Source organism: Mandrillus leucophaeus, unplaced genomic scaffold, assembly GCF_000951045.1.
Source record: "Mandrillus leucophaeus isolate KB7577 unplaced genomic scaffold, Mleu.le_1.0 Scaffold599, whole genome shotgun sequence".
Lineage (NCBI taxonomy): Eukaryota > Metazoa > Chordata > Mammalia > Primates > Cercopithecidae > Mandrillus > Mandrillus leucophaeus.
In genome coordinates this window covers 273491-287063 of record NW_012106463.1, presented here as the reverse complement: position 1 = coordinate 287063, position 13573 = coordinate 273491, and the positions used below count along the sequence as shown (strand labels likewise).

The 13573-nt window shown below is 32.2% G+C and overlaps 1 protein-coding gene across 5 annotated transcripts in view; it reads right to left on the bottom strand.

Moving 5' to 3' along the window:
- SOX6 (SRY (sex determining region Y)-box 6) overlaps positions 1 to 13573 on the bottom strand; it is a 532017-nt gene that overhangs the window by 268546 nt on the left and 249898 nt on the right. For all 5 annotated transcript variants that reach the window (XM_011999550.1, XM_011999552.1, XM_011999551.1 and 2 more), the window contains exon 4: positions 3278 to 3367. In XM_011999550.1, the coding sequence (XP_011854940.1) occupies positions 3278 to 3367 (90 nt within the window). The remainder of the gene's footprint in view (positions 1 to 3277; positions 3368 to 13573) is intronic.

Sequence of the window (13573 nt, the reverse complement as noted above, 5' to 3'; positions counted from 1 at the left end):
AAACCATCATTCTCAGCAAACTATCACAAGAACAGAAAACCAAACACCGCATGTTCTCACTCATAGGTGGGAATTGAACAATGAGATCACTCGGACATGGGAAGGGGAACATCACACACCAGGGCCTATTGTGGGGAGAGGGGAGGAGGGAGGGATTGCATTGGGAGTTACACCTGATGTAAATGACGAGTTGATGGGTGCTGATGAGTTGATGGGTACAGCACACCAACATGGCACATGTATACATAGGTAACAAATCTGCACGTTGTGCACATGTACCCTAGAACTTAAAGTACTTAAAAAAAAAAAAAAAAAAAAGAACAAACTCTTTGAACCAGGAATTTCACTTTTAAGAATATAATCTAAATAACCACTAATAAGTTCATAAGTCTTAATAAAAATGTTATCTGTTTTCAAGATAGGTGCTCTTTGTACCAACAAACAATAAAAACAAATGTTGAAGAAAAGGCCCAGTTACATTATGAAAACCTCACTTCATGCAATACTTTCTGCCAACAAAAATAATATTTTGGAAGATAACTCAATCTCAGGAAAATTCATAATATATCATTAAGTGGGGAAAATAGATTACAAAAAAATTATAATGGGATGATTCTAATTTTATGGGGAAAAATTAACATAAGTATGCATAATTTAAAATGGAAAGAATACACAATAAGATACAGGTAGAATTAAAAGACAGTTTCACTACCTTTATGTTTTTTTCTATGTTTCTTACAAATAAATACATATGAATTTTGCAATCAGAAAAATATAAGAGCTATCAAAAATACATAATGCTCGAGATATAATATTAAATACTGATAACCCATGATTATATGTATTCCTCAAAGACATAATTTAGGTCATTTTAAAATTTCAGGATAATGAGAAGTAATTTAGGTGGATAATAACTGGCCTGGTTTCCACCAGAATAAAAATGTATGTTGAGTTTTGGCAGTGGTTTATTCAAACTATTTAAATACTACTTTAACTGATTTTTTCATTTTTAAATTAATTTTTATTAGTACATTTTCTGTAGAAGATATTAGTATGTATGAAGAGATGATAATGTAGAATAAAGATAAATTTAATAAGAATCTTATATTTTATGCCCATAAGAAACTCAGAATAACACAAATGAAAGTTCATGTATCACAAAGAATCCAGAAAAAAAAGGTTAAAGATTTTGAAAAGGCTAATTTTTCATGTGATTCACTTTTGTGATTTATACATTTCAAGTATCCAAGACTAGTCCTTTTATAAAATTTTGAATTCAAAATTAGAATTAAATATAAAGAAAGATGGAAAGTGAGGGAGAAAATATACCCTGAAGTACAATAACTCCACGTTGAATTATAACATAACAAAATGTTAGTTTTCACATTCCTAACAGAAAGCAGGACCCTCATCATTCATGCTGGAAAAAGCTTGCCTTTGTACAAACCATTTCTGTTCTCACTGTTATAAAAAGGAATGACTTTGGAAAGGGAAGAAAACACAGAATGACGTGCAAAGTAGCAAACACCATGTTATTGCAGCTGGATAGAGAATATATCACTAATGACTTTCTTTGTATCCATCAATAAGTTGAGTTTCTTTTTTTTCCAAAACAGCAAATGGCCTTTATGAGTACAAAACAGAAGTAGGAGAACTCAAAATAATATCCAGTTTCCACTGGTTGTGGTACACAATTTTAGTTAATGCAATGATTTATTAATTATTTGCTGGGAAAAAAGACGACTTCCTTTTCTCTTCATTTGAGTTGAAAATGACATACCTGAAAACTAGGAAATTTTCTGTAGTAAATTCAAAATAACATTTACATTAGATAATTATTATCAAATTTTCATCTTAACTCAGATATTATCTACAACCAATAGGAAGATTCAATTAAAGTTGTTTGATAAATTCAGAAAACTAATGTAACTAAGCACCCAAATCGTTAGTGCCAATCACAGTGATGACTGTCCGTAAGGATTGACAGAGTTAATGAGTGATCACGAATTTCATTCATAACGCAAATATATATACAGCACTTCTTCTCCATAAATGAATTAGCAAGAGTTCCATTAGTAGGCAAAAAGTATAGCTCTCGATTGATAAGGTAACTTACTATCTGAATGGATTGGGATAGTTCACTTCTTAACATGTCTAAAAATAATAACATCCATCACATATATTCAAAAGTAAAGATGTTTATTCTCATCTGAGTCAGAGACCATGAAATGCTAAACCTAATGAAATTTGAGCTTAATCAACATAGGATCCTTTGTATATATTAATAATAACCACCAAACTTAAACTCATGAGTACTTTCTTAAGTGCCAGGTATTGTTCTAAGAACTACACATGTATTAACTCTCTTAATTAGCCTATGAAGGAAGTACTTGTATTATCCTCATTTTAGAGATGAGGATTATAAAACATGAAAAACGCCGGGCGTAGTGACTCACACCTGTAATCCCAGCAATTTGGGAGGCCAAGATAGGCACATCACAAGGTCAAGAGATCGAGAACATCCTGGTCAGCCTGGTGAAACCCCTCTCTACTAAAAATACAAAAATTAAGTGGGCATGATGGCACATGCCTGTAGTCCCAGCTACTCAGGGGCCTGAGGCAGGAGAATCACTTGAACCGGGGAGGCAGAGGTTGCAGTGAGCTGAGATCGTGCCACTGCACTCCAGCCTGGCAACAGAGTGAGTCTCTATCTCAAAAAAAAAAAAAGAGAGAAGAAAAGAAAAGAAAAAAAAAGTTCAGTGGCTTGTCCAAAGTACTCATCCAGTGATAGAGCCAGGATTTGAACCAAGGTAAACCGGCTTCAGAATCCCCCAATAAACCATTATGTACAGCACATTCTAGAAACATTTTTAAAGGTGCTACAGGCAACTCATTTTGATTAGAAGAAATTCAAAATAATTTGGATTCATAAATTAAGCTATTATTATAATTTTAAGAGGAAAAACTAAGACTATCTTTAGCCTAATTTGCTCATCTTTTGACATAAGGTTTTTACACTTTTTTTGTGAAGTAAATTAATAAGGCAGCATATCCCATAAGTTATATGTTTATAGACTAATACAAAAAGGGGAGAAATTTTTCAGTTTGTAAACACTGCAAGGAATAAAAGCTCAGAAACGTATAATACACTTACCCTCTCATGTACAATCAAATGTTAGATGTAAGATTTAGTGTTATGGTACAGAAGATCAGCAAATGCATTGTTACACAAAATAACATAACTGCATTGACATGTTCAATATATTTTATGTTGTACCTTTAATTTCCCCAAGAAGTTCACTGGTATTTAGTCTTTCCATTTTTTCCTTCCAATCTTTTGAAAGTAGTTTTTCCATGCAGGAGGAATCTATTAAAATACAAAAGTAAGTATTAAAAATATATATTTATTACAAATTTAGAAAGTCAGTTTATGGGGAAATTTTCATTTAAGAATGCACAAAGCTGTTTTTGTTGCTGTAGCTTCAACCCCAGGATATAGAAAATTACATTATTCTATAATATGTATTATAAAATACCACCATAAAGTTTATTTTCACCAGATAATTATTTAAACTATCATCTAGGAGAAAAAAGATAATGCTCAATAATCTACTTTAGTATTATAATTCTATTAATATTCAATTCACATTTGTCATTTCTTAGATTGATAGTATAGAAAAGAGAGCTCTTTCCTATGAGTTTAACATTAGATACTCCTTTTAATCCAGGCAAATTTTTTTAAGTCCAAGCAAAATGCATGTGCTGTGCAAGAAACAATAACAGATATTCAGGAGAGAAGAGGCCAATCTGAAACCACTTAGTTCTTAAAAAAGAAATCTAACTTTTGTAAAATATCCAATGAGAGCAAAACAAGAAGAAAATGAAATTAAGATGTTCTCTGACCCCTAGTAATAAAAACTGCTAAAACTTTTCTCTTATGTAAAAACCAATACATATTTTTATTAAATAAATACCTATATAAATACCATTTATTTGCCCTACTGTATTTCTAAATAGCATACTAGAATACAGGGAGTAATTACACTTGTTTTTATCAAGATTCATAAAGATTACAGAAATCCAAACTTTAGAAGGTTCTGATAATTACCAAATTTTTCTCAATGAGTTATTTCTGCTCTCTATGCAAATGGATTTGCAACGGGCGCTACTGCTTACAACTATTTATTTGTATCTTTTAAGCCTCAAATCTTAACAAATAGGTCATGTTTCCAAAAGGGAATGCAGATTTAAATACTAAATCCTTAGTGCAAAGCATACTCCCATAAAACTTTAACATTCCAAGTGTCAAAATTCTGATAACTTCCTTTTAAAATTATATTTAAAACATTTACTCCAATTCTAAATGCCTTTTCTCTCTCATATCAGCACCTATCTCTTTAGTATTTTCCCCTTCTTTTTTTTTTTTTTTTTTTCTCCAGCTTCTAAATCCTCCTTGAATTTTTCAGAATGACAGTAAGGTCAAGATGGATCTAAACGGCTTTAGAAGCTAGATAAGCTTCAGAAAAAGACAGTGAGACCTGGGCTGAGATGAGAAGACCACTGCATGGTTAGAAAGTATTGGTGAAAAAACAATTAACATTTGTCTGTGACACGATCAGTCAATCAAGGAAGGGATAGAATCCAGATCAGCGTGTTGTGAAAACGGCTGATGAAGAACAACCATCCGAACTGGCTATCACAGAGCTAAAGTTCTTTCTAAATAGAAGTCAGCTTGATTTTATTAATGAAAGCTCCTTGCCCATTCCCTTACTTCTTCCCTCCCCTTTTCCTTCCTTCCTACCTTCCTTCTTTCTTTAGTCCATTATTTCCTATTATTTTCTCAGTTTTCAACAAATGATCTACTACTGTGCTTCAAAATTGGATTCTGAGTGATGTTCCAATGGGGACTACATGCATATGCATATATTCAGTTTGTATTTAATTGCTGAAGTAGCCTCTTACTATTTTTTATTCAAATTCAGAAACAAGATATATGTTTTGTTCTATACCTATTTTGTTTTTATGCTAAAGTCATACAAATGATAATACTAAGTTAAGAGTTAGGAAGCAATTCTTCAAATCCATGCCTGTCACAGATTACTTTTTCTCAAATCAGGTTTGAATTGCTGAGATTGATTGATATAACATTAGATTATGGATAAGAATAGTCAACAAAAAGTTTTTATTTTCATATCCTACCCAATTTTGTTTTATTACCCTTTCATACATTATATCAGTGCACTAAGCTAATAATTACTGATACAATTACAAAAGCATAACTTTTTTAGCTAAAGTTTGAGTTGAAAGCATATATTATAGTAGTCAAAGATAAAAGCCCAATTTATTTGTAATAATAACAAATTCAGAGCAAGTCCATATACTAGGATTAAATGCATGTTAGGATGTAAACAGGCTAAAATATGTCTCTCATTTCTATAAATAGACCTGAAATCTTTTAGAGGTCCAATAAAAGAATGCTAAAACTTCATGGGAGAAAAAGAGAGCTATATGAACAACAGGAATACACATTTCAAATATAAATCAAATCATGTGGACACAGCTTTATATAAAAGCTGCTCATTAATAAAATGGTTGGTAACTTCAAAGCGTTTCGCATTCCTATCAGAAAATTAATCCTTACTGCAACGCTCAGTTAATCTAGCTTTATGAGTTCCCATTTCAGTAGAAGAAACTGAGGGAAAAAATAAAGCAGCCTTTGCATATCTACATTTTCAGCCATGAAAATATTTAATAGCAATCACTGATTGCCTTTATCTATAGGACAATGAAAGTTACTACATACAAGCTTATCAATGTTTAATCTCAAGACTAGGAGATTCCCAGAAGACCTGTAAGAAAGTCTCTTGACAAATGACTGCATTCTACCCCATTATCTGACTGCCAAACCTCTACAGCATACCACAATTTGTGCTAAGCATTCTCCATGTAATAATGTAAAGCAAGTAGAATGAGAGAAAAAAAGCCAAACGAAGTGGATTGTTACTAAGCACTGTATAAGCAGAAGACACTATTGCTACCACCAAAAGGTTCCTGATTTGAAATGAGAAAATATTTAATAGATACAAAGTTACAAATAAAATTTATGTTTTCAAATTTCTATCTCAAAACAATATCCAGGTATGGGTACAACTTAAAAGTAAGGATCCATTCCCTTTGTGCCACATTTGTCAACTACATAAATGGGATACTAGTATTATAGAGGCAATTGATCAGATCAGACTTTGCCCTATTCTGATCTAGCATAAATGCAAAAATCAAAGTGGTAAAAATAAGTAAAGAAGGCCGGTTTGCATCACATGGAAAGAATAAGATAACATTGAGTGGCTTTAACACAGTAATCACGTAAGATTCCAAATGAAAAAAAAAGACTGAACAGCCCCAAGACACTCTTGGATTATTTTATACACATAAATATATTTTACAAAATTAATTTGAAAACAATGAACTAATTAGTTACAATGCTGCCACCATCCTCAAAACAATTTAACAATATCCAGTAAATTTATTATCCGACTTTGACTCTTCCAAGTTTAATGTCCTTGAGTTGTCACCATCTGAAATCAGGAGAGAAAATATATGCTTTTTGGAAATGGGAATAAAGAATTACAACATTACGGCATGAAAAATGTCACCATAATATGTCCATATTTTTAAAAAACAAATGTAAGTCATAATGCTAAAGTAACATCATGCTAAAGTTGTATTGAAATAGAAAATGCCAAAATTAATTCCTCTTACTTTGAAATAATCTGTTTCCATTAACCAATATATATTCTGTGAAATGCAGGACTTTATCTTCTCTAATTTTTATAAATAATAATGATTAAAAGGGTACTATCAAAAATCAAGAGCTGGACTTCAGTTATCACCTATAATTTATGCAAGGATGTAAACGTTTTGATGTATTATAAATTATCACTTGCATTGTTTCTGGTTTTTTCTTTCTCTTTTCAAATTGAAACTTTTCTCTTTCAAGAAATTTGAGAGAAAAGGAAGATAGAATTCAGAACTATTTTGTTTTTAAAATATCATGCATAATAAATTACAAAGCAATGTTTCTGCTTCCTAAGTACTTAGGTTTCAGGCTAGGTAAGTCAAGTATGCTTTATCACAGCTGAGTAATGTTTTTGCTAATTAACTTAGTAATTAATTTTATGATGTAAGAAAAATTAAAAGAAAGAGTATGTGAGATATTGATTTCCTAATCTGTATGAAGACATTTGGGGAACAATTTGAATTACTTCTAGTTAGACAAATCTGCAGCAGTATTAACTCCTATACTATACAAAATAAAGGTATTTCGGATAGATTAAAAATAAATAAATAAATTGTCATTAAAGTTAGAGCATGGAGAAGAGGAAGAGACAATGTGACAAATCTTTATCGCACTTCACAACAATCTACCTATAAGCAAACCCTTATTTTACTTTTACCTCTTGATATTTAAACTTAGAAATGCTAAAACACTAGAAACAACATAAAAAAATCTTCAAAATATTTTAGTGAGGAAAACAATTTTTGCTGGCTCTGTGTGCAGATTTTCTATTTCTTATTAACACTTTGAGAAAATGGTGAAGCAATTCCTTTTATTTTTACCATAGGAATCATAAATTTCAAATGTAATAAATTTTTCTATTTATCCAAGAACAATGATAAGTTATCAAAAGTATCCATGACCTTGGTTTACAATTAAATCCAGCAAAATATATTTATATCCCTACTGATTATCCATCCCACATTTTTCATTAGGAAACACAGAGTTGCACATGCCAGTTACTGTACATTTTTCCACAGTGGCAAGTGCTCCACAATACAGTGGGATAAAATTGGAACTTGGAGAGCTTGAAGAGCACTCTTAAATTTTAATTAAAACCCTCCAAGCTCACTAAAAATAATTAGACACTAAAATGTGCCAGTTTTATTTTGAAGTCACTATAACGTACAAAGCACACTCCCTGACGACTGCTCATGCTCTTCTCTCTCTCTCTCCCTCTCCCTCTCTCTCCAATGAAACAACTGATTTTCCAAATAAGAACAAGGGGGTATAAATAGAGGCTGTTTTCAGGCCTGCTTTTCACGCTGGGAAGCTGACAGAAAAGACAGCAGAGTGGGTTTTTCAGACTACACCAAATAAACCTAGAATAACTTCCCTAACCAAGAGTACAAATCACTAACAAACTCTAGATAAAATCCAGTCTGCAAGTAACACCATGAGTTATATTACTGATCTTTTTTGATCCAAAAGTCAAACCTTTAACCTCTTAAATGTTTTTGCTATCTTAAAATATCTCATACAATGCTATATTCCATCCTATATTTAGCCAAGCAGCAAGAGAAAGCATGCCTTTCCCATACAGCAGGGCAATGATATAAACATCAACACAGATGCTCTGCCAGGAAGAGCTGGACTTCTCAAGCACTTGATCATTAAGGAATGCACCAACTGTTTTGGATAATCTCGTGCCAGCTCCCCTTTTGCTCCACACTCCCCTCTGGGAGTGGCCAATCTTGTCCTGGTCCTAATTTTTCATTTTACTCCTCCATAACACCCCTCCCCCATTACCAAAAAGATGAGAAATGGCATTTATGCCTAGCAATGAAAAAGCAGGCTCCCTTCCCCAAACAGACCAAAACTTTAAAACAATTAACCCTCCCCTCTTCTTTCAGATAAATTACTAAGTATAAAATGCAATCTGTTTCCTTTGTTTACTCAATATGAACAATTTGTAAATGACTCAAGGATAAAATTCAGAAAATGTTGTGCTAAATTAGAACCATTATAAACATGCTAATGACTCAATGCTTGAGTAAAACATGCATGATCGGTGTGAAAAAATAGATTTAGTTCCTGTGAAATTTTGTTGTGCTGCCTTAAAATGATTTGGTCATTAAATCAGATATATTCCTTCCAGGAAAAATGTTAATTCCAAAACCACTTTACTAGATAATACAGTTTGTGTGTGTGTGTGTGTGTGTGGAAGTGGAAGCTATTGGAAATGTAATTAGAACTGTTAGATGCAAGATTCTGGCATGCTCATAAGGAAGAAAAAGTCCCACACCACATTTGAAACCTGCACATACACATACAGACACCATCATAATCAGTACAATATTCTCTCTATACACAATTTTTATCTGCCAAAGTCTTAGTTTTTTTTTTTCATAGGCATTCTTTAAAACCAGTACTTAATGTATGTCAGTGAAAGTCACATTGTCCTATCAGTGCACGTAAGAGGTACCTCTTTTATCTGCTTTCCAAGGCTGCCTAATACCTATAACAATAACAGGAATTGTTCAAAATCAACTGCTTCTGACATTTCCTTCAAAGCACAACTGCTACCAATGCCAATCTAGAAAAAGAGGGAAACATATAGCAGGTGATTCAGAAACTTATGGCCTGCTGCTATAGCTAAAAAAGACTTCAATGATCATAAAGATCAATACCCTTATTTCAGAAATGAGAAAACAGAGTCAAGATAAGGAAGTCACCTGCCTTGCCAATGTCAAAATGTTGGTGGCAGAGTCCCAACTTCAGTTCAGTGCTTGATTTGCTGACATGACTATTTAAATCATTATTTGAACAGAGGTTTGGCTGTCCCCACAATGTAGCATCCAAAAGTGAAAAATAAAAAATTTTCTACTTATTATTTGCTTTAGAAATGAAATAAGACACTCTAATTCTTTGGAGAGGGGTGCAAAAAATCCCACATATTGCAATGAAAACCAACAGTGTTCAACTGCCAGTTCTCCTGTTCACACTCACTTATGCTGGTTTTCCTTTCCTCCACAACTCTTTTTCCATAATGCTTTATTTTGTTTGAATTACAAGCTCTCCTTTTCTGAATACCATTCACTAATGAATAGGTAACGGTTTGCTAAAATTACTGTTGAACTCATAAGGTAATTCCTTCCAAGGTAAGTTTTATTTTCATCTATCAGAAGTACATGTGCAGGCTGAAGCCTTGGTTTTTCACTGTAGTATTTTGCCCAGGAGGCCTTCAAATGTGCCACAATTTTAATGGAATAAAAATGTTCCACTAGAAACTATGGCTGTCCATGTTGCTAAAATATTACTCATCTTGACATCTTCTCTATACCTTATTTTCTGCTTCTGCTCTTTGGGTTCTACAACTATTTGTTTTATTTTTACTTTTTAAAATATATACTTCACTTTTTTAAACTGTATTCTAATTTCTGTGGAAATAATCATTTTTGCATCCAGTGTGTCCTATATTCTTTATTTTGGTTTATTTGGGAAAATATTTCTGACTGCTGTTGTCTTGATGAGAGTGGTCATAGTTCTGTGTTGCTTGCCTTCTACTGCTCCCCCTAGCCACACAAAGAGAAATTTGATCCAATCAGAATTACCTGCTGGAACTATCTAAAGGCTCTCTCACGCTCAGGTTGGAAGCTGTAAACATGTGGATCTCGAATAGTCATGACCATCCCACCTGGCACATAGATAGAGCCTGCCTGCAATAAGAGTGAATGAAGCCAAAAATACAAAGAAAAGCAGAAGGAGCAGCAATAATAATGGATAGAGAAAAAAATCTTTACATCATGTTAGCACACTTAACATCCCAAAATAGATAAAACTGAATTTTATTCCTGGGCTTTTGGTAATGTAAGCCAATACATTCCTATTAATTTGAGTTGGGTTTCTGCAAGTTGCAACTTAAAAAAAATCTAAACATTATGAAAACCATAACCAAAAGTGTCATACATACACGAATGTGTTATATTCTAAATTTTAAGCATCTGGAAACCACCAAAGAGTTAATGTGTACTACCACATTAAAATATTTATTATGTATACAGTCATGAGCTGCATAAAGACAAACTCCACATACAATGGTAGTCTTCTATAAGATTATAACATCATATTTTTACTGTACCTTTTCTATCTTTAGATCCACAATTATTTACCATTGGGTTACAACTGCCTACAGTATTTAGTATAGTAACATGCTGCACAGGTTTGTAGCCTAAGGACAATAGGTTATACTATATAGCCTAGGTGTGTACTAGGCCATACCATCTAGGTTTGTGTAAGTACCCTCTATGATGTTTGCATGACAATGAAATTGCCTAGGAATGCATTTCTCTGAATGTATCCTCATTGTCAAGCAACATGTGACTGTACTTTGAAATAAACTTCTTGCTTCATTGAAAGATATACAAAGACCTTAAGGCAAATGTTTATAGCATTGCTACTTACAATAACTTGTCTATATAAATTAGGACTTTCTCAACATGATGCAACCAAAAGAAAACACAGCAGAAATTGAGTGAAAACTGAGGCTCATTTAAAAAAAAAAAAACAAAAAACAAACCTTTCATCTGAGATCAGCAGTCCCTGACTTTAAAGTTATTTGTTCAAAACAGCTTCACTGTTCTGATTAATTGACTTTATATTTAATGTCATAATATTAAATTATAAAATAAGATTTTACTGATAAAATATCAATTTTTATCTATTTTACTTTATATATCGGCAATCCACAAAAGATCAATTTAAAACAAGGTTATATTCCTCAATTTGGTTTTAAGGACCTTTTATAGTTTGACCCTGGTGCTTAATTTCCTATTATTCCATTTACATGAAACTCTTCTTTTTGTCCAAATGAGTACACCAAGCATGCCTGTCTCCACTGTACATACCTGTGCTTTTTCACTTCCCCTCTTTGATCACCACATCCTCTTGACTTGAATGTCTCCCCACTTTTTGACACTTATGAAAAACCCTCCTATTCTACTGTGCCTACATCAAATGCCACCTCCTCAATCATGCCTTGATTCATCACTTCAAACATAACTTCTCATCTCCTCAAGGAAAATAATTAACACTTGCTGAGCACATATCTGTCAGGCACTGTATTTTTTTATATTCTTCTCATCTATCAATCAACTCAATCAACTCATTTAACTCTGAATTTTATGACTGCTTTTATATCTACCAACACTAGTATTTATCTATACCACAATATAACTACGTATTACGTTTCTTGATGGTCAGGGAATGTTTCTGATACCACTTTGTGTTTTTCCATAATGCTTAACCCAGAGCTCTGCACATAAATGCTAAAACTAATTCCCTGATATACAAAAAAAAGATCATGACTATTGTGTGTCAAGCAGCTATAAAACTAGATTTTTAAATTAACTATATTCACATATAATTTACATATAATAAAATGCACCCATTTAAAATATAAATTTAATAAGTTTTGACAAATTATATATTCATGTAGCTGCACCCCCCCAAAAGAAGATACAGAACATTTCTAAAAAGTTATCTTATGTTCCCTTTCCAGGCAATCATCCATGCTCCTGGACTCAGGCAACCACTGATATGATTTCTATCACTATAAAATAATTTTGCCTATTCTTGAATTTCATAAAAATGAAAGTATACAATATATTTTTTTGGATATGAATTCATTCATTCAGCATAAAGTTTTTGAGATTCATTCATGTTGTAGCATGAATTAGTAGTCTGGTCCTCTTTATTAATTTCCTTTTTTTTTTTTTTAAATTTATTTATTATTATTATACTTTAAGTTGTAGGGTACATGTGCATAATATGAATACAACACATAATGTCTGTATAATGTGTATCTATTCATCTGTCTATGGACATGTGGGTTGTTTTCAGTTTAGAGGTATTAGAAATAAAACTAATATACAAATTCATTCACAAGTCTTTTTATGACTATATTTTTTCCCCCTTTAAAAATTGAATTTCCTCTAAAAGTGGGGTAGCTATATGCCTGACTTTATTTTTATAAACTGCCAAAAGGTTTTCCAAAGTGGTTGCATCATTTTATACTTCCACCAACAATGTATGAGCGTTCTAGTTGTTTCATATCCTCAACAATATGTCTTAGTGTTAGCAGTTTAATTTAGTCATCCCAGAGGGTATAAAGTGGTATTTTAATGTAGTTTTATTTATATTTCCTTAATGACTAAGATATTGAGCATATTTTCATATGCTTTTTGACCATTCATATATATTTTGCCCATTTTTACATTGGGTTGTGAAGTCATCTCTCAAATATATGTAATGTAAATATTTTTACCTAGTCTACAGCATGCCTTTTGGTTTTCGCAAGGTGTCTTTTGAGGAGCTAGAGTTTTCACTTTAATGTGATTTAATTATCAAATTTTTAATGACTAGTATTTTCTGGATTCTAAGAAATCTTTGTCTATATTAATATCACAAACTTTTTTTCTATGTTTTCTTCAAGAAACTTTAGAGTTTAGTTTTACATTTAGGTCTATGATCAATTTTAATTTATTTTGTATGTATGCTATGAGGTAAAAGATAAAATTAATTTTCTTTCATATAAATATCCAGTTGTTCCAGCATCATTTGTCAAAAAGATCATTTTTTTCCCAATGAATTATCTTGGCTTAACTGTTGAAAATAAAAAGACTATGTGTAGAGTGTGTATGTGTGTGTGTGTGTGTTTGTGTGTGTGTGTTTGTAGATCTATTTCTTAATTCTCTTTTCTGTTCTATTAATCAATTCATTATCCTTACTATAATACCA